The following is a 23,012-nucleotide window of genomic DNA, read 5'->3' on the forward strand; positions in this document are numbered from 1 at the left end:
TGCTTATTTGTTTACATATCTGGTGGTTAGTGGTGCGTGGATGTGGTAGCTGGACCGGCAAGCAGGAGAGTTACCATGAGACAGCCCGTCTCACTCAAGGGTTGGCATAGTTTTGCCACCATGGAGTAAACACTCTACCTTAGGGTGGCCCAGGTACAGGTGGTGAGCGAAGTGAGGTTAGTTGGAGGCCTATAGTTGACCCCCTTGCGCTCCACCCAGGAGACCCAGTCCTTAATCTTCTTAACACACCATAAAATATTTGTTGTTTGGAAAGCTGACTTGTCTACTCACACACTACAAGGAGACATGTAAATGTGGAAAACGGGGCGGTTGGAGTTTCCCTCACTCCCTGTAAGGGAGGGTGCCCCGCCGCCGCCCTGTTACATGATTGCTAAGCCTTTCACACTTCTAGTTGTACGACCTATTCTAATTATGTTGTTTATGTTTTATACTTTGAAATATATGACTTGTGCAACATTTGCTGCATAACGCCTTGTCTTTCACAAATAAAGATTTTACAAAAGAAAAACAGCTTTTTTATTTTTTAGGTGTTGAACTACTATCCATAACAGGCATTTACACAGTGCATATATTGTGTTGTGGTAAGAGAAGGTGTCTGCTGTAATCAGTAAGCTACTGCAGATTCCAATGGTGAGATCTCTCTGCTTCAGTATGTGACTTGTTCCCACCCTAATTGGAGTTTTGGATGGGTTGGCTAGTAGTGTAGCATTTTCCACACCACAAAATACATGAAAGTCCAACAGGTAGAAAAAAAAGTCACAGTGGATGCAAAAATACACCAAAACCCCTTAGCAAGAAGACCCTTAGATGGTTTTTATTCTTTAGTATCTACCAGCAATTAAAATAACAGTTTGGGTAAATGTTTAACCATTTAATGAGAACAAATGTATAAAAACACAACAGATCAATTAAAAAGCAAAATCTCCTTTTTCTGTGTAAAAATTAATAACACACTTTGTGAATATGTGACCTTACACGGACTAAGGCTTTGGCTCAGTCCCATGAAAACATCTGCTCCCTTTGCAGGTACACTGAAGAGACCACTCTCTCTGCTGGAATCAAGGTACAGCCAACATGCCCTTTACTAGAGGTCATCTTAAATGATACAACTTGTGAATCAACTGAGGAACCGGCAACAGAAGGTCCTTTTACCCTGATCCTCAAACAGGCATCCAGGCCAGATCACTGCTGTGAAGACTCCTTCAATCATGTCATCAAACAAGAACATGTAGGGAGGAGGCCTAAGGAGACAGCTGTACAATTCCCACAAATGAGTCACTTTAAAACACTGACAGATGCATCTGTCATATTGCACCTTCAACTAACCTGATGCATGCAGGCTTCACATACTGCAATTGTCCATCAATCCCTGTAGTTATTTTACAATATATCCATAAGCATCCTCTATAGAAAGCTGCTGTTTCTTAGTCTGTGGGATATTTAGAAAGGTATTCAAATTCATAAGCAATACAAAGTATATTGGTTAGAATCAATATTATACATCATATTGATTTACAATGGAATAATATTATTATTATACACAAAGGTGTCAATTCTTTGCATGGATATTATTACAATTCTTATCATAGTAAGGTGCTGTTCCATCAAGGCAAAAATGTGTTCATAGTTACAGTTTGACAGGAAGCTCTGTAATTTACTTATTTTTCTTCTTAAATTTGGATTTAAACTTATTTATCATATAACAATCAAAAATATTTTAATAAAAAGGCCTTTGTTTAAAAAAAATGCAGCATTGTTTTTTTGTTTTTTTTTAAGCATTTTATTACAAAAATAAATGCTCAAGAGCATTCGAATTTTGTACAATAACAAATAGACTTGTATAATCACTGAGAGTCAAACACTTGTCTTGTGACACTTATCTCCGAAGCTTGACTGTCAGATCTTCAGGAATACATTTTTCTCTATTAAAAGCCATTTCCTCCTTTTTTGAATTAATGTTTTAATGAACTCCAGCTCAGTAGCTCAAGATTCAGAATCTGCAACTGATAATGAAAAAAAAATGCATGTAAAGTCAGTACTAGTATTAAGTATAGCATTGGTTAACATGATAAAAATGTGAATTGAGTTTAGCATGATGTGAAGAAATCTTTGGCCTTTCACACCAGGCCATTGGCCAGCATAATGTGCATTGGTGTGTTGTGACACCATTCATTTTGAATAGCACCCCAACCTAATTCCGTTGCAACACACCAAAACTTGCAGTATTGCAATTCTGGCCTGTGCATTACCAAAAATGCAGCAGGTACAATTTTTGGGCTGCCTTGAAGTAATGAATGTTAGCCTGTGGGCACATCGATCATCATGGACAGGACATTCCTCCCAGCTAAACGGAGTAGGTGAAATACTCTTACTGGATGGAGAGCATCTGCCTGTCAGCGACAACAGATCTTGAACACATGGATGATCCCTGATAGGATCCACTCGGCTTGTCCAAAGGCTGGATAATGAAAGCCACACGTGACACCTGGATGTAATCCAATAATCCTGGAGTGGAACCTCTCAGTGGAAGTGATTCAATCTGGATCAAACAGGTAAACCCAAAGGGAGAGGTAGGGACCCCTTACTTCAAGCAGATGGTGCATGGTAGAAAGAGATACCCGCTCAAGGGATAAAAGGGCACGATGATGAAGCTTAAAAACTTTGTCCAGCAGGTCATGCAAGGAAAAAGAAAAACAATGCTCCGGATGGTGCAGATAAAAAAGATAAGGTTTTATTGTAAGGAGTAGGCATACCAACCCTACGTGTTTCATCCTACGGGACTTCAACTGGGACATCTACCTGCTCCCCCATATTGCCATACTTATATAATGAATACTCCTGATTAAACTGAGGAACAAACCAATCAGGCGAGCTCAACAGTGTGTGTCTGATTGGAGGAGAGTCAGTCACATGACATATAGGGCTCACATGGTGTTCCCTGGATGCTTTTCCCCACACCATACACTGGCTGATTGTCATCCCTGTGCTCGGGAACTCGGCATAGGCGTTGGTGCGGGAGGCTGGTCTTGCTGGTGTGTGTCCTGCGGTCTTCTAGGTGAACCATACCCGCGGCAAAACGAAGTGATGTGGGGTAACAGGCTGGCCGGGAGACATTGATCATCAGCAGAATTTGCTGTGCTAGTAAGCCAGCAGTATTGGAGATCCTTATAGGCTCATTATAGCCTTTTTGAGGTGAGAGGCTTGGGGAAACGGAGCACATTTTCTGCACGTTTGCACCGTGGGAACTTTTTTGGATTCAAGCATTCCTGTGTTTTGTATTGGAGCACTTATGCACCTTGGAAATTAATGTTGATTGGCACTCTGTCGTGACTTATTTTTGAACACTTGATCTCAAATTTCTTTCTGCACATAGTTTTGGAGTGTTGAGTGTGCACATAGACTTACATTATATTTTCTGATTTTTAATATTTTAATGCATGTTTTGCCACTTGCATTAATTTTTCTCTCTATAAATTAGTGGATCATGGTTGATACTTGTGGTTCCACACACGGATTTTTATTATTTATTGTTTGTATCACCATTATTTTTATGTGCCTTTTCTAATATTATATAGAGTGCTATTTTGCATTACCAGTTTGGTGGTATTATTTATACTACTAATCTATTCACGTATTCACTAAATATCACTCGCTTCACCCCCCTCATCATCCCATTGATGGTTGGTGGGCATCCACTGAATAGGAGTGAAACATCTTTTCTGGCTCTTAGGGATTGTCGGATCTAATTTTTGGACTTTGATCTGAACATATATTATATTATATATTTATTATTACTCTGCTCTTTGTTTATTAGCAAGCACCATTACCCTCCCTTTTATTAATATCTTACCAGTGTGTGAGCACTATTTAGTTGTGGCTGCTGCTTAGTTTTAAATTGTAATATTTATTTTAGTTTTCATTGCTCTAGTTAGTGTTGTTTTGCGCATTAGTTCCCCCCATTATTCACGCCCTAGACCTACATTTCCTCCAAAGGTGATTTCAGCTTTCCACTCCATGGTTTAGGAGTTTTAGTTTAGATAATTTTAGTTTAGGGAATTCAAAATGTCAAGGGATTTAATTTCAGATTACAGTCACATGCCTGATGAAGGGGTCCTGCTTGACTCTGAAACATTATACTCTCTTGTTTATGATGTGATCATACTTCAATAAAGCTGTTTGTTCTCAATTTGAAGATCCATAGTGTGCTAACAAATATTTACAGTGTGTTATGTAAGATCCAGTCTCCAGCTGGTAATTTCTGCAGCACACAGTATCCTGGAGCATTTTCTAGGAACGTGTGCGATGGGAATATGGATGGTTAATTTCAGATTAGGGGCTAACAAAGAGTGGTACAGGCATTAAGCATGTGCCACTCTCCAAAACTGAGAAAATAGAGTACAGTAGATCTTGGTCCCAATTACCAAATTTGGTGCAAGCCCCTTTGTTTATTAGGAATTAAATGCTCAATTTTCTCTGCTGTGTCCGTGCCAGACATATCATAGAGAGCAGGAGAGCTGTAGCTGCTTTCTTCAACTCCTGCCTCCCACCCCCTCCTCTGCTCAGCTCAGAGCGAGGAGGAAGGCTGTTAACCTGTCAGGGTTTTTGGTATGGTATAAAGGCTGGGACTTGGCCTATATGCAGGCTCTGCCCTTGTAGTGTATTCACTGCACAGGCAGAGAAAGACATACGGGCTGTCTGACAGGTTGTTGACAGACAGTGTGCCTCCCATACACAAGGTCCAATCTAGCAGGAGTCTGCAGCAGCTTTCAATATAGAATAGCATATAGTAGTAACTTTGCTAATTAGGCTTTGGAACCTGTGCTAGCCTTTAGGTTACTCTGAAATAGTGGTGATACAGATAGACCTGAAGCAGGTCATCTACTTTGTTAATCTGATGCATGCCACTTGTGCCATTATTTATTATAATTGGACAGGAAGTCTTGTTTGTTCATCCTTGTGATAGGAATAATGATAGGTTATAAAAAAAAGAGCAAAAAGTTAAAAAACTGAGTTTAAAAATAAAATAAAAATTCAAAACATTTTTAAAGCTTTCTGCCCCAGTTATACTTCTACGCAAACATAAATGTCCATGTCTGGGGCACCCCTATACAAAAAAATATTGAAGCACACATATTAGATATCCTCATGCACTCCAGAATGAGAGCAATAATTCTATGCTATCACTTATGGTTAACTTTAAAGCGTAACTCCACTTTTGTTGAGAAAAAAAACATTCCCCTGATTTATGTACATTACATGATTTATATACATTATATACATTACAAGGATGTTAACAAACTTTGTTGCAGATTCCTACCTTTTGTTATTCTGTGTGTTTGTCTGTGTCCATGTGGGAAAGAAAGTCTAATGGGAGTGGTTTCAAAATGATCTATCAGCTGTGCATCTGCAGGGCTCTAATGAGGAAAGCTGCTGGGCCTGCATCCTTTTAGATATGATCTCCTATTGGAAATATCTTACCAAAAATGACATTTGTGTTGCAGTGAGGTCCTGTTTTAAAATTAGGTTGCTGCTTGTTAAACTATATGTAAATATCTGAAAATCTACAGCCAGGACAAAGATTCTACTTTAAACTGGATGTAAACCTTAACATATACCCAGTGAAGTGAACAGCTTCAGATGATACACGGGGATGAAACAAATCTCCCTACATAAGTTTTACATGTATATCTGCTGTCTTCAGCTTTATATATTCTTTAGAAAGTGCTCATCGTGTTACAGAGACAGGCAGAGACTTGCAGAGCTGTTTCCTGAATAGTTCAGCTCTCTGCTAATCTATTTATAGCAACCTCCCACGACACAAAATTCAGGCTGGTTTTATGACAGTTGATGGAGAACTTGTCAGATGTCATGCTGATAACAGAAGAACAGAACAGGAGAAAGCCACGGGACTTAGTGTTTTGAATGGGGATAAGTAAACATTGAAGATACAGTATATGTGCCCAGCTCAAATTTCATGAATCGTGTTTATATCCACTTTAAGTAAATCTATGCTTATTTTAGGCTTTAGATGTACGTATATTCAATGCATTTTTCATTAAAAGTATTTTGTATTAGCAAAAAATCTCTAAACCTTTAGTAAAAAAATAATTGGAGAATGAATAACACATAAAAAAAAGCCCAATTCCAGCCCAAGCAGAAAAAAATTATATATTTACTAGCATAATTAAAAAACTGCTCTAGCTGCTATACTCACCCCATCTCCTAGCTCTCTTATGGGTTGAATGACACCCAGTGCAATCCAATTCATTTGCTGTGAGCCCAAGGTGTTATCGTTCCACCCGCGACCTGGGTTCACAGAAGAATGTGACCTGGGAACAGAAGAATGGTGAGGGACACACTCTGATGGTGTTTTCCCACATTTGTTTTCAAACGAATAGTTGGCAAACACTGAGTATTTTGAGTTCAAGCTTGCAGTAGTTCAGAAATGGGAGGCCGGCTGGATGGGTTGAGAATTAGGCCCCTTTCACACTTTAACGTCTGTTTTCATGGACTTGATCCCCGCTAAGCTGACAAATGACAGCTCCGTTCTCCTCTATGGGGGATCGGATGAAAACGGATCCGCAGCCTGTCCATTTTCATCTGATCCAATCCGCCAGACAGATGAAAAATAGGGTTTCCATCCGTCTGCATTTAGGGGAGTGGACATGAACAGATCAGATGTCAGCACACATGTCACCGATGACATCCGTTGCTCCATACGGGTATATTGGGCATCCGTTCAGGTCTGTCTGAAAAACTGACAGGTGAACCTGAACGGTCCGTAGGTGTGAAAGAGCCCTAAGTCATTTTAGTCTTGCATTTTTTATGTTGTATGGTATATCCATTTATTTGCCACTGCAGTGTCTTTCTATGTTCTATGTTCACAAGATGGTGCTCATGTCTCTTATACAGTAAAACCTTGGTTTGAGAGTAACTTGGTTTGAGAGCATTTTAACAAATAAAATTTGAATTGATATACAAGCAATGTCTTGATATACAAGTAGTGTTATGTCACAACTGAGTATAAAAGAGACGAGAGGCGCCTCTAAGTGTAGCAATATGGTTACATTTAATGTAGTTACAACATTTAGCAACTCACATGGTTGATGATTAACCACTTAACCAGTTCCCGACCCCCGCATGTACATATACGTCCACAATATGGCACGTACAGGCACATGGGCGTACACGTACGTCCTCGCCTATTAGCGGGTGGGGGGTCCGATCGGGACCCCCCCCCGCTACATGCGGAGGTCGGGTCCGCTCGGGGAGCGATCCGGGACCACGGCGCGGCTATTTGTTTATAGCCGCTCCGTCGCGATCGCTCCCCGGAGCTGAAGAACGAGGAGAGCCGTGTGTAAACACGGCTTCCCCGTCCTTCACTATGGCGGCGCATCGATCGCGTCATTCCCTTTATAGGGAAGACACGATCGATGACGTCATTCCTACAGCCACACCCCCAAACAGTTGTAAACACATACTAGGTGCACCCTAACTCCTACAGCGCCACCTGTGGTTAACTCCCAAACTGCAACTGTCATTTTCACAATAAAGAATGCAATTTAAATGCATTTTTTGCTGTGAAAATGACAATGGTCCCAAAAATGTGTCAAAATTGTCCGAAGTGTCCGCCATAATGTCGCAGTCACGAAAAAAATTGCTGATCGCCGCCATTAGTAGTAAAAAAAATAAAAAAAATAAAAATGCAATAAAACTATCCCCTATTTTGTAAACACTATAAATTTTGCGCAAACCAATCGATAAACGCTTATTGCGATTTTTTTTACTAAAAATAGGTAGAAGAATACGTATCGGCCTAAACTGAGGAAAAAAAATGTTTTTATATATGTTTTTGGGGGATATTTATTACAGCAAAAAGTAAAAAATATTGCTTTTTTTTCAAAATTGTCGCTCTATTTTTGTTTATAGCGCAAAAACTAAAAACCGCAGATGTGATCAAATACCACCAAAAGAAAGCTCTATTTGTGGGGAAAAAAGGACGCCAATTTTGTTTGGGAGCCACGTCGCACGACCGCGCAATTGTCTGTTAAAGCGACGCAGTCCCGAACTGTAAAAACACCTTGGGTCTTTAGGCTGCATATTGGTCCGGGGCTTAAGTGGTTAAGCTATACGCTATAAACAAAAATAGAGCGACAATTTAGAAAAAAATGCAATATTTTTAACTTTTTGCTATAATAAATATCCCCCAAAAATATATAAAAAATAGTTTTTTTCTTCACTTTAGGCCGATACCTATTCTTCTACATATTTTTGGTAAAAAAAATCGCAATAAGCTTTAATCGGTTGGTTTGCGCAAAATTTATAGCGTTTACAAAATAGGGGATAGTTTTATTGCACTTTTATTATTATTATTTTTTTTTACTACTAATGACGGCGATCAGCGATTTTTTTTTTTGTGACTGCGACATTATGGCGGACACTTCGAACAATTTTGATACATTTTTTGGACCGTTGTCATTTTCACAGCAAAAAATGCATTTAAAATGCATTGTTTATTGTGAAAATGACAGTTGCAGTTTGGGAGTTAACCACAGGGGACGCTGAAGGAGTTATGTTTCACCTAATGTGTGTTTACATCTGTAGGGGGGGTGTGGCTGGAGTGACGTCATCGATTGTGTCTCCCTATAAAGGGGATGACACGATCGATGCAGCCGCCACAGTGAAGCACGGGGAAGCCGTGTTTACACGCGGCTCTCCCCGTTCTTCAGCTCCGGGGACCGATCGCGGGACCCCAGCGGCGATTGGGTCCGTAGGTCCCGGAGCTTCAGACCGGGTCGCGGGCCCACGACCCACGCCTGGGTAGATGTACAGGACGTACCGGTACGTACATCTGCCCAGCCGTGCCATTCTGCTGACATATATTTACAGGAGGCGGTCCTTAAGTGGTTAAAAAAGGCACATCTAATTATGCAGGGATCCAGGGTAAAGCTGTCCACATAGACCATCCCCCACACCGCCATCAAGGTCAAGCCTCACTTTCAGGGTAGTCTTCCCAGTCACGATTGCAGACTGACAGCCGTGTGAGCCGGCAGTGCAGAGGATGGTCTATGTGGACAGCTTTACCCCGGATGCCTGTATACTTAGATGGGCCTCTTTTAATCATCAATCATGTGAGTTGCTAAATGTTGTACCTTCATTAAATGCAACCATATTGCTACACTTAGAGGTGCCTCTCGTCGCTTTTTTTACTCTGTAGTTCCTGCTGGATTTTGCTTTTATTCCTATTGTGGAAGCTTCTATTTGTGGATGGACATTTTATGGTTGCACAACTTATCACATTGCTATAATCTTTTTATATGGACTATAAACTGAAAGACCTATGAATAAATAGTTGTTGAACGAATCATCTGAGTTTCCATCATTTCTTATGGGGAAATTCTTTGATATACAAGTGCTTTGGATTACAAGCATGTTTCCGGAAAAAAAATATGCTCGCAATCCAAGGTTTTACTTTCCTTTGAAAGTACGGCATTCAGGCCTGGTTCAACCTATGCATTTTCAGTTTTGCAGAAACACACTACATTCCATTTAACAAGGTTTCCTATGGGTCATGTTAACATCTGTGCATTTTATGGAAAGGGCCAGGGACTTTTTTTCCGGTCTTTGTTCTATAGGCTTCAATGGTTTAAAAATGTGTATTGAAAAATGCAAAATGCACCTGGAATATGAAAACTGCTACCTGCATAGGTGTGAACCAGGCCTCGTCAGATTTGCTGCGCTAGCTTTATTCTTCAGTCAGTATAATACATGTATGTATTTATTTTCACGTATGTCAGATTAGCTGCCCGTAAAAAAGGGGAGCGCTAAGCAAACTAACTTCCTTGCAAACACCAAGCAAGTCCTTTCTTTGATAATGATGCCTATGTGTAGATTTAATATATCTTTCATAATCACTTTAATAAGTGCTGGGCTGGGTCCAGAATCTGGGCAGTGTGCTCTGCCACTGGCCAATGAATAACGCTGCCTTATGTTTTTTTTTTTTTTCTTAATATCCTACATTGTATTAGTTTAAGAAACGACAGTTTGTATGCGTTACACAACAATATGTAATCTTATGGTGCCACCTAGTGGTCATTTACAGACTCCACACTTTATGCTTTGAAACATTGCTCTTTCAAACCGGTCTTTGTTCCATGTTTTGTTTATTTCCATACAGGAAATCTAGCTAATTTGTTCATTAAATAATGTCTAAAGAGGAAATCCCCCAAACAGATACACGGCTGGTGCAGTCTAATAATGAAAAGCTATGCGTCTTCACTTCATTGCACTAATTTTCGAACGTCAAAATTTTTCACTTGATATGTATTTTGGCATACTCTTTTTTACGCTGTTGGTACTGTCAAATTTACCTTCCTTCCGTTTAATGTTGCTAGTTGTAAATGATGCACTCATCAATGGTGGAAAAAAAGGATTTTTGTACTCACCGTAAAATCCATTTCTCTGAGTTCATAGACGGACACAGCATCCTTTGACCTTAGGGTTATGCTTCTTCCTACCAGGAGATTTAGGCAGAATTCTACAGCACTTAAGGTGTTAAAAACTTTCCTTCATGCCGCTCCTCCCAGGGGGCGTGGCTCCCCCAGGCATAACCCCCACTCTGCTTTAGCAGCCTCAGTTCGTAACAAGCAGTACAAACAAAGGAGGGGTGGGTGCTGTGTCCGTCTATGAACTCAGAGAAATGGATTTTACGGTGAGTACAAAAATCCTTTTTTCTCTTTCGTTCATAGACGGACACAGCATCCTTTGACCTTAGGGACGTCCCCAAGCAGTGTCAAAAAAATTCGAGGGGTGGGAAAATAACACAGCAAAAACAGGTTACACCCCAAACAAAACCGGAGTTACTCAACGGAGGAACTCCAACCTTAAACTGCCGCCTGTAACACCCTGCGGCCGAAGGAGGCATCAGAAGATGCACTCACATCCACCTTATAAAACTTTGAAAAAGTGTGGAACGACGACCAGGTCGCTGCCTTACACACCTGTAACACAGAGGCTTGGTGTCGGAAGCCCAGGAGGCCCCGATCGCCCTGGTCGAATGCGCCATGACCCGAAAGGGAGGCGCCCGCCCCTTCAGGGCGTAGGCCTGAAGCACAACCTGTCGGATCCACCTGGAAATGGTGGCCGACGAGACTGCCAGGCCCTTACTGGGACCGGACACAGACACGAACAGCGAGTCCGACTTCCGGAACGGAGCTGTCGCCGACAAGTAAACTCGAAGGGCCCGAACCACATCCAGAGAATGTAAAGAGGCCTCCTTCGGGTTCTTCGGCTGAGGACATAATGATGGAACAACAATGTCCTCGTTAATGTGAAAGGCCGAAACGACCATCGGAAGAAAAGAGGGCTGCGGGCGCAGCACCGCCTTATCCTGATGGATGACCAAGTAGGGGGCCTTGCAATACAAGGCCGCCAGTTCAGACACTCGTCTGATAGAGGTAATAGCTACCAGAAAGACCACCTTCTGCGACAAAGTCAGCAAGGGGATCTCCCGAATGTCCTCAAAGGGGGCACGCTGAAGCGCCGAGAGGACCAAGTTCAAGTCCCAAGAAGGTAGCGGAGGGCGCACCGGGGGGGCCACATGCCGGACCCCCTGCACAAACGTGCGAACCAAAGAATTCGCTGCCAAGGGACGCTGAAAATAAACAGCCTGAGCAGAAATCTGACTCTTGATCGTGCTCAAGGCAAGAGCCTGGTCCACTCCCCGCTGTAGGAACAGCAGGATCCGGGACACCACGTAAGTACGGGGGTGCCACTTCATCTCCTCACACATAGAGATGTATGCTTTCCATGTACGATGGTAAATTTTTCGAGAAGTGGACTTCCGTGCACGCAGCATGGTAGAGATTACCGGGCCCGACAGGCCCCGGTCCTTCAGTACCTGGTTTTCAACAGCCACGCCGTTAAAGCCAGTGACCGTAAAGCAGGATGGAAGATCGGGCCCTGAGACAGGAGATCTTCCCTCAGAGGCAGACGCCAGGGGGCGTCTGTCACCAGACGTACCAGGTCCGCGTACCAAGAGCGACGCGGCCAATCCGGGGCGATCAGGATCGTTGGAATACCTTCGGCTTCCACCCTGCGCAGCAGGCGGGGTAGGAGCCTTAGAGGAGGGAAGGCGTAAATCAGGTGATATTGACCCAGGGAGCCACTAACGCGTCTGACGCGTCTGCCCACGGGTCCCTTGACCTAGCCACAAACCGTGGTACCTTCCGATTGAGACGGGACGCCAGAAGGTCCACGTCTGGAGTGCCCCATTTTTGGCACAGGATCTGAAACACCTCCGGGTGGAGAGACCACTCCCCTTGATCCAGAGTCATGCGACTTAGGGAGTCGGCTTGCCAATTCAGAACTCCCGGAATGTATACCGCCGACAGGGCCGGAACGGACCTTTCGGCCCACCGAAGTATGTGAGCGACCTCCGTCGCCGCGGCCGAGCTCCTTGTGCCGCCCTGATGATTGATGTACGCCACGGCCGTGGCGTTGTCGGACTGGATCCTGACAGGACGGCCCTGTAGCTCCAGCGACCACCTGACAAGGCACAGCTTGATTGCTCGGAGCTCCAGGATATTGATCGGCAGGCGGGACTCCTCCCGAGTCCAGCGCCCCTGGGCTGACTGGGTGCCCCAGACGCCCCCCCAGCCGAAGAGGCTGGCATCCGTCGTGACCACTGTCCAGCGGCACGGAAGAAAAGACTTCCCGGACCGAAGCACCGGAGACGTCAGCCACCATGCCAGGGAAGACTTGGCCAGATGGCTCAACCGAATCTGGTGATCCAGAGAAGATGGGACCCTGTCCCATCGTGACAGAATCTCCTTCTGTAGTACCCTGGTGTGGATTGGGCATACAGAACTGCCTCGAAGGAGGCCACCATCAGACCCAGAACCCGCATGCAGAAGCGAAGAGATGACCACTTCTGGGTCAACAACTGTCTCACTGCAGATTGCAGGGTCAGCAGGTTTTGCGATGGGAGGAACACTTTTGTCTCCCCCGAATCCAAAACCAGCCCCAGGGGTTCCAGCCTCTGGGACGGAACCAACACTGATTTTCTGAGATTCAGAAACCAGCCGAACTCCTGCAGAGTCCGACACGTGATGGACACGTCCTCCTCTAACTCTGAGCCTGAAGAAGCTCTCAGGAGAAGGTCGTCCAGGTATCCCACGATAGCGATCCCTCGCTGCCGTAGCAAGGCCAGGATCGGGGCGAGCACCTTGGTGAACACCCGTGGTGCCGACGCCAGCCCGAACGGGAGGGCCACGAATTGATAGTGGTCCTCCCCGATCGCAAAGCGCAGATACCTTTGGTGGCTTGTGCAAACGGGAACATGCAGGTATGCGTCCATGATGTCTAAGGACGCCATGAAGTCCCCCTGGTGGAGGGACGCCATGATAGAACGGACCGACTCCATCCTGAATCGCTGCACCTTGACAAAGGAGTTGAGGGCCTTTAGGTCCAGGATAGGGCGAACCCTTCCCTTCTTGGGGACCACGAACAGATTGGAGTAGAACCCCCGAAACCGTTCCAGCGAGGGGACCGGCACAACCACCCCCCTGTCCAGAAGATCCTGGACAGCCCCGGACAGGGCTAGCCGACGATCCGGAGGAAGCTGGAGGTTGGATGGAAAAAAATCTGTTTGGGGGACAAGAAAGGAACTCTATCTTGTACCCCGAGGCGACCACCTCGCAAACCCAACGGTCGGATAGAAGAGAATTCCACCGATCCACGAAGTCGTGAAGCCGTCCCCCCACCCGAGACCCGGGCGGGGGCAGACCTTCATGCGGAAGCAGGCTTGTCCGCAGGCTTGTTCGGTTTTTTGAACCAGGGGCGCTTACGCCCGGCAGCAAGGGCTTTTGCACCTTGCGGACCTTTTCCAGCCGCGCTGGCGCACGAAAAAAAAAACGTTTAGGGGGTAGTAAAAGTAGGACCTTGCTTGCGGCGAGGTTCCCTACCCTTCCCCGACTGAGGGAGCAAGGTGCTCTTACCTCCAGTGGCATCCTTAATGATGTCATCCAGGGATGCCCCCAAAAGCCGTCCGCCCTTAAAGGGCAAATCTACCAAGGCCTTTTTTGAGTACTGGTCAGCCGACCAGCACTTCAGCCATATAAGGCGGCGCAGAACCACTGCGTAGACAGAAGCCCTGGAAAGCAAAGGAATCTAATCCATATCCGCCTCGCAGAGAAACTTCTGACCCTGAATCAACTGTTCAGCCAGGTCCCTAGAGGACTCGGAAGCCCCCTGGACCTCCAGGTCCTGCAGCAGGAGCTTCGCCCTTTCAGTCAGCGTCTGAGCTACCAGGGCTCCGGCCAGAGCCGGCCTTACCACCGAACCCACCACCGAGAACAGGGAGCGGGCCACGGCCTCCACTCTCCTATTAGCGGGGTCCTTGAAAGCAGGAGCCCCCTCCACAGGCAACGTAGTAGCCTTACTCAGTCTGGACACAGGAGGGTCCACCGACGGAGGAGTGACCCACTTTTTTAAAAAAGTCCTCCTCCAGGGGGTAACGGTAGCAAAGCTTTTAGGAACCGTAAAAGCCTTTTGCGGTGTATCCCATTCCTTATACAACATATTGTCTAAATAAGGAACACAGGGGAATACCTTAGCGGTACGCGGTGGTTTGCGGAATCCAAAAGGACTGACACCGCTGGTGTCTCCGCCAAATCCTCTAAATGAAGAGCCTCACGCACCGCAGTAATAAGAGCTCCAACAAATTCCTTATCAGCAGACTCCGCAGCAGAGTCATCCTCGCTGTCCATGTGGGTTAAGCCCGCATCCTCTGACATGACAGAACCAGAAGCATCAGATTCTGCGTCAGAGATATCCCCAGAAACAGCCTCCGGGGGGGGGGCGCTTTTTTACCCCCCAACCGAGCACTGGCTGCTTCAAACCTGGTGAGAAAAGACTCCAGGACAGCCGACACCGATTCAACAGATGTGGCAGGGGGAGGGGCGCTTAAGGGTTAATTCCGGCATTGTAAGAAATGAGGGGCCTGATTCAGGCTCCATATTGCCGTTGCCATTTCACCCCTACTGCCAAGGGCAGGAAAAAAGTCCCCCACAGGTCACCTCCCGGCCGCTAGAGCACAGTATGGGGCCCCCTGAGACTCACCACCCCCTGGTACAGCGCGGTCTGTGAAGGCAAGTGTGTGCTGAGGAGAAGCTGCAGCGCTGCGTCTGTCCCCTCAGATGATTCGCGGTCTTTTTTCCCCGCCGAAACGGCCACTAGAGGCCGAACTAGTGCTGAAAATGGCGCCGGCCACAAGAAAATGGCCGCCGAATAATACAAGCGCGGCTCCGGCAAAATGGCCGCCGTTGCGCAGTTTTAAAAAGACAGTGTACCCAAAAATGACAGTACACCAAAACAGCACACAGCACACACAAAAATGCCCAGAATGTCCACCACAGTCCCCTGCAGTGACACAGAACAGCCCCAGCCATACCCGAGTGAAAAAAAAAAAAAAAAAAAAAAAAAAAAAAAAAAAAAATGAGCCCCAGGGAAAAAACCCCCTGCACAGCCGTCACCCAAAGGGGAAAGGAGGGAGAGGAATAAGGGAGAGAGGAAAGCAGGGGAAAACCCTCAGTCGACCTCCCAAGGGAAAACATTCCAGCCAGACCACTTACCTGAGTAAGGGGCCACTACTTACCTGTCCTGCGACTACCTGGCTGGAGGTATCCCAGACAGAACCAACGTCCGCGAACGGCATGGCTGTCAGCCAGACACACTGTGACAAGGCCATAGAGACCGGTCATATGTGTGCCCTAGAACCGAAGTTCCCCGGCCGCCCCTGGAGCAATGGGGCCTGTCGTGGACGTCCCAAAGCGGAGCTGAGGGCCGGCACACGCTCGAAGGCCGAACCTGGGGGGACTACAAGGGTCGAGGACCCAGCCTGTCACCCAGTCGGCTGTTGATAGAAGAATCGCAGGATTCAAAAATAAAAATAAAATAAAAAAGCGAGGAAAAAACTCGCAAAATGCAAAAAAATTTGCAAGAAAAAACTCCAGAGTCCAGGACTCCAGAGAGAGCCTGACTCTCCTGACGGTTAGGCAGAAACAAACTGAGGCTGCTAAAGCAGAGTGGGGGTTATGCCTGGGGGAGCCACGCCCCCTGGGAGGAGCGGCATGAAGGAAAGTTTTTAACACCTTAAGTGCTGTAGAATTCTGCCTAAATCTCCTGGTAGGAAGAAGCATAACCCTAAGGTCAAAGGATGCTGTGTCCGTCTATGAACGAAAGAGAAAGGATCTTGGTGTTCTGGTAGATCATAAGCTTAAGTTATTCACTTTAAGGTCATCACAGAGAACAAGGACAATGGGACACTTTACGTCTAGAGGAAAAAAGATTTCATCTCCAAATAGTATTTCACAGTAAGAGCTGTGACAATGTGGAACAGACTCCCTCCAGAGTTATTCTGGCCAGCTCAGTAGATCGTTTTAAGAAAGGCCTGGATTCTTTCCTAAATGTACATAATCTAACTGGGTACTAACATTTATAGTGAAAGTTGATCCAGGAAATTTCTGATTGTCTTCCGGGAATCAGGCAGGAATGTTTTTTTTCCCCCACCCGAACAAATTGCATCATGTTTTATTGGAGTTTTTTTTGCCTGTTTTTGCTCTTTAAAGGGGTTGTAAAGGTTTGTGTTTTTCACCTTAATGCATCCTATGCATTAACTACTTGCCGACCAGCCGCCGCAGTTATACAGCGGCAGGTCGGCTCGGCTGCGCCAGATCACGTAGCTATACATCATCTCGCATTTCAGTCAATAGGGGCTAGGGGCGCGCGCCGACGCGCATGCCCGGCGGGTGTGATCACCGCCGGGCACCCGCGATCGCTCATTACAGAGCGAGAACCGGGAGCTGTGCGTGTAAACACACAGCTCCCGGTCCTGTCGGGGGGAGAAATGATGGATCGTCTGTTTATACAATGTATGAACAGCAATCAGTCATTTCCCCTAGTCAGTCCCACCCCCCCCTTCAGTAAGAACACACACAGGGAACATAATTAACCCCTTCCTCACCCCCTAGTGTTAAACCCTTCCCTGCCAGTGTCATTTTTATAGTAATCAATGCATTTTTATAGCACTGATCGCTATAAAAATGCCAATGGTCCCAGAAATGTGTCAAAAGTGTCCGAAGTGTTCGCCCTAAGGTCGCAGTACCGATAAAAACCGCTGATCGCCCCCCCATTACTAGTAAAAAAAAAAAAAATATATTAACACAAATGCCATAAAACTATACCCTATTTTGTAGACGCAATAACTTTTGCGCAAACCAATAAATAAACGCTTATTGCGATTTTTTTTTTACGAAAAATATGTAGAAGAATACGTATCGGCCTAAACTAAGGAAAAAAAATGTTTTTTTATATATTTTTGGGGATATTTATTACAGCAAAAAGTAAAAAATATTCATTTTTTTTTTTTAAATTGTCGCTCTATTTTTGTTTATAGCGCAAAAACTAAAAACCACAGAGGTGATCAAATACAACCAAAAGAAAGCTCTATTTGTGAGAAAAAAAGGACGCCAATTTTGTTTGGGAGCCACGTCGCACGACCGCGCAATTGTCAGTTAAATCGACGCAGTGCCGAATCGCAAAAAGGGGCCCGGTTATTGACCAGCAATATGGTCCGGGGCTAAAGTGGTTAAGGTGAAAAAACACCTGGCAATGATGGCCCCCCGTTTACTTACCCGAGCCCGTTCACCTGCTGTGCGCGTCCCCACCGGCGTCCTCTTCTCCACAGAGTCTAGCTGTTGATTGGATAGATTGATAGCAGCGCAGACATTGGCTCACGCTGCTGTCAATCACATCCAATGACACGGCCGCCGGGGGCGGGACCGAGTCATACACTCTGTGTCTATGGACGCAGCGTGTATGACAGGGAGCGTTCGCGCTAGCTAACCCCATTAGGAGACAGCTTCCCAGAGGGGGGTTAGCTATTGCGGGGAGGAGCCGAGACAGCTGCCGAAGGACCCCAGAACAGGAGGATCGGGGCCACTCTGTGCAAAACAAACTGCACAGTGGAGGTAAGTATAACATGTTAGTTTTTTTTTTTTTTTATAAATAACAAACCCATACAACCCCTTTAATTCTTAGGCTGAATACACACTATACAATTTTTTTTTTATTTTTTTCCTTTAGATTTACCAAAACCATATAATATGAGATCAAACCAGGGCCGGTGCTAGCGCAAGGCAACATGGGCACAGCAGGGGTCCGTTGCATCCCTGTTCACCTGTTCTGGTCCTATTGTTTGGCTGAATTCAGACCTGAAACAGACCAGAAGATGCACAGGACTCCTATGCAATTCGTTCTGAAACCGCTCCAGGGATGTGTGAACCGGCTCTACTGAGATCTCCTGGCATGTGAATTGAATGCGGAAAAACCCTCATCCAATTCGCAATAGTGTGAACCCAGCCTTAAGCAACAAAACATGTTTAATTTGGTGAAATAAAGAAATTTGATGTTCATTAAAGCAGACAACGCCTACCTATTCTCAGACATACTGTAACTAAGACTCCTTTCACACTGGTGCGGTTTGCAGGCACTATTACGCTAAAAACAGCGGCTGCTGTTTCTCCAGTGTGAAAGCCAGAGGGCTTTCACACTGGTGCGCTAGCAGGACTGCTCCAAAAGTCCTGCTAGCAGTATCTTTGGAGTGGTGAAAGGAGCAGTGTGTTTACTGCTCCTTCCTATTGAAAGCAATGGGAAACCGCAGCTATACCGCCGTCAATGCGCATCTGCAGAGGTGCATTGCCGCGGTATTAACTATTTTTCGGCCACTAGCAGGGGTTAAAACTGCACCGCTAGCGGCCGAATACCACCGCAATTACGACGGTATAGTGCCGCTAAATATAGCGGCGCTGTACCGCCACCGCACCTCCCGTCCCAGTGTGAAAGGGGCCTAAGGGCTCCTCTGCCAATTTTACACAGCTCTACCTATTGACTATGGCCCCTGCACAGAGGAAGCCCAGGAGTAGCAAATAGTGAATCGAGGTGACAAAATAAATATTATAAAAAGAAAACTGCAAAGCCTTAGGATTATGCCCAGTGATCTTACCTGCAACATGGTCTTTTTTGGGGGCACTGGAGACATTTGTTTATTTTCTGCACACATTACAAATCTGCATTTTTGGTCATAAAATTAAGCCTGCGATTGGCCCCCAAATTTATTTTGCAGCAATACAACTGCAAACATACAGCCAACATCATTAAGAACTATCTTCAGCACAAAGAAGAGTAAGGTTTCCTGGAAGTGATGGTTTGGCCCCCCACAGAGCCCCGATCTCAACATCATTGAGTCTGTCTGGGATTACATGTAGAGACAGAAGGGTTTGAGGCAGTCTACATCCACAGAAGCACAAAAAAATAAATTAATTTAAAAAAAAAAAACAACAAGATCAGGGTTTGCCAGGGTTAGCGTTAGAGTCAAAGGTCATGGTCAGCATATTTTGGGTGCAGGTGAAAAATAAAAAATGTAAATTAGTATGTGTTTTAGGCAGAACAAAAAAAAATGCAAAATGTGCACCATTGTTTATGGGCCCTACTACGGTAAACAAAACAACTTCAACTAAAATATACATGTGTGGTGTTATTTTGGGTTGTTCTTGGATGGTAAATTATAGTAATAGTAAGAAATATACATTTAAAAAAAAAAAAAATTGTTTTGTTTTTTACTATTTTGGACTAGTTTTCTTTTGCTAATAATAATAATACAAAATAAATAAAAAATTACATTGAGTGTGTAATTATATATATATATATATATATATATATATATATATATATATATATATATATATATATATATATATATATTACACACACACACACATGTACGTACGTACATACATACATACATACATACATACACACACACACACACCATTTACCACCAAGAAAAGTCCAAGTCGTCCTGATAAAAAACGAAAACAAAGTATAATCCACCAGGATACACAAAAGTAGTGATATGTACAGTTTTACGAACACATGTCAAAGTTGCAAAATTGTGCTTAGGCATTAACATTTGTTTTACCCTTAGTCACTAAGGGGTTAAATAATCTAAATTGCACTTGAAAATAATAAGAAAGAGCAAAAAAATAAATATGAATAATTAAATGTGTTAAACTTTTCATAAAAAATAAGTTGTTCATAATTTAAAAAATAAAAATAGTTATTTCAATCATAAAATACTGTACAAGTCAATGGATAAAAAAATGCTCAAATATGGTATTAACAAAACACGATTAGACCAGAGAAAGTTGATCTTTTAAATCAGTGCTGTAGTTTTAAAAACGCAAGAATCTATTTGTTTGGAAGCTCCTTCATATATGCTGAAGTCCAATCCGTAAGAGATGAGTAGTTTTTGATGTCATGGAAAGACTCATTCATATAGCTGTAAGTCTGATGACTGGTTGACAAGTCTGGCTCAGGCTCTAGTGGTAGAAAATCTGGCACAGTTCTGTTTTGAGAAAATTCTGTTGAACCCATCGTCATGCTGGCACTGAACTTCTCCTGTCAAAGCATAAAAAGAGGGCTATAATTGTACATTTTATCCTCACCGCCTCCACTACCAACAGAATGCAGAGAGTATGGAAAGGTAGATCCAAGATGATCTGCCTAAAGGCACAACCTCACTGGTCAATCGCATATCAATCTAAAGCACCTTTTACACTGCCGCGACTTAAAAGTCGCGCAATTTTGCCACAACGCGGCCGTGATTTTGCCACGATTTCAGGGAATGCCTGTGTAAACTTGAGGTCAATGGATCTCAACTCGCATCAAAGTTGGACCAAAGTAGTACAGGGACTACTTTGAAGTTGCACAGATATGAATGGTACTCATTGGAAATCATTGGGTATGACTTGTCATGTGACTTTGCAGTCCCAAGTCGCAGGACAACTCGCACAAGTGTGAAAGGGACCTTAGCCAAACCAGTGCTTCCGTGTACCAATCTAATTGTGTAAATCCTGAAATGGGCAAGTCTTTCCAAAGTGTAAACCAAGAGCATTCTATATCCAGTACAAAACATAATAAATCATACTCTATATCATATATACGCTTTCTGTGTGTCACTTATGTATGGCACGTGCAAATGTTAAAAGAGATCAATGAACCTTTAAGACACATTAGCTCCCTTAAACAGAAGCTATAATGGTAAAGCCCTGGTTCACACTGGGTACGATTTGGAACGATTTGAGATGCGATTTGACATGTCAAATCGCATCTTAAATCGGCGGCAATTGTCGGCAATGGCACTGTCCTAATCAGTGCGACGCCGCATCTGCGATTTCAAAAAGTAGTTCCTGTACTACTTTTTGCGATTTCTGGCCGCGACTTACATAAAATTGCGGCCAAAATCGCGGCAAAATCGCAGCCGCGAAATCGCGGTAAAATCGCACATTTTACCGCGATTTTGAATTCGCAGCAGTGTGAACCTAGGCTTAAGGTCATTTTAAATTAAATTTTTAACTCTATGGGGGAAATTTATCAAAATTGGAGCAGGGAGATTCTGGAGCAGCTGTGCAAGGCAACCGATTGTTTTTTCAGCTTGTTCAATTAGGCTTTGAAATCAGAAGCCGATTGGTTGCCATGCACAGCTGCTTCAGATACTGGCTGATCCAGTTTGGATTTCCTTCTTTATGTTTAAGCATTTGCTGCCAAATGACGTAGTGTTTATACTGGGGTTATGGCTGTAGCTGTCAGACTTGGCCCCAGTACACATGTGCAATTCGTTTCATTCATTACTAATTCGTTTTCGGACAAAATTCGGCATACAAGACCCTTTTGATGAATGCATACGAAAACAAATTGTCAGAAAGAACAAAAAACAATTCAATCTACGAGTTTAACTAATCCATTACATTCTGATAATTATTTTTCCTGGTGCCTCCATGGCAGCATACTTGTGATAGAGCTCCGCCTCGACTCCTCCTTCAGGGCTAGTGAATAGAATAAATTAAAGGCATAGCCCCTCCCCCAACATTCTCCTTTTTTCCCTCATACCTTCTTGTGCTGGTGAAGAGTAGATGTATGTCCATACCTCTGCAATCGGCAGCGTCCGCCGGGTTTAGCCTTTTCCGGGCGCAGTCCCTGTTCTTGGGCCGCTCTTAGCGCTAATAAGTCTGGGAGACCCCTCTGTGGATCTGTTGGGTTCATTTCGCAGAGTTTCCGTTTAGGAACGAAGTCTGCTATCGCATCCATGATGAATGCAGTGGAGTCGCAAAAGGATCAGCTCACATCTTTCCAGGCTGGTGGTTTCCATTTTATTTTTAGGCATATATTGTTTTTTGTCTCTCCCCTCTCCCATCCCTTCCTTCCTTTAACTTGCCTGTTAGGTCTCCTTTTAAAAAAAAAAGTGTGCTTGTTGTTTTATTTTTTGTGATGCTCCCTTTAAGTCTGGTCAGTTTGATGGGGCAGGTGCCTTTTATCCTGACAGGCTTGCAGTTGTTGATTGTTTCCCCTGAAATCAGCGGTGGGCTACAGTTTTTGTTTTGTTTTGTATATCACTCGACATCACTGCGGCCATCTTGGATTCTGGAAGAGGGGCCAGATTTGCCCTTTTTCTTCCAGAGTCACTTTGCAATGGTGGTTTATGGGATTATTAGCCCATCCACCTGAGCCTAGTTAAGTTCAGATTCAGGGTTAGCCGTCAGAGTCTCCTCAGCTGTGCCCTGCTAGGTCTCACTGATGCTGCTCTGTGGTAGCTACCTTTTTGTGTTTATTCTCAAAAAAAAAAAAAAAAAAAAAAAGATGGTGCTAGATAAAATAATTAAAATAAATGTATGTTATTTAAAAAAAAAAAAAAAAAACTCCATAGTTCCTTTTTTTTTTTTTCCCCCTTTCTTTCTAAATTTCCGCAGCTGATCCTTTTGCCTAACTCCGCAATTAGTCATTTATCTTGCAAACAAAGATCCTCGCACCCCTATTAGGTATGTGACCAACTATGTGAGTATTGAAAAAAAAAAGTGCGCTCACTGTCTAATGTG

General features: G+C 44.2%; 1 protein-coding gene across 1 annotated transcript in view; it reads right to left on the reverse strand.

Moving 5' to 3' along the window:
* Window positions 1-19,940: 19,940 nt before the first annotated feature.
* CCDC171 (coiled-coil domain containing 171) overlaps window positions 19,941-23,012 on the reverse strand; it is a 131,892-nt gene continuing 128,820 nt past the window's right edge. Inside the window, exon 25 of the mRNA XM_040360270.1 lies at window positions 19,941-20,538. Coding sequence (XP_040216204.1) covers window positions 20,329-20,538 — 210 coding nt within the window. The 3' untranslated portion in view covers window positions 19,941-20,328. The remainder of the gene's footprint in view (window positions 20,539-23,012) is intronic.

This window comes from Rana temporaria, chromosome 1, assembly GCF_905171775.1.
Source record: "Rana temporaria chromosome 1, aRanTem1.1, whole genome shotgun sequence".
NCBI lineage: Eukaryota > Metazoa > Chordata > Amphibia > Anura > Ranidae > Rana > Rana temporaria.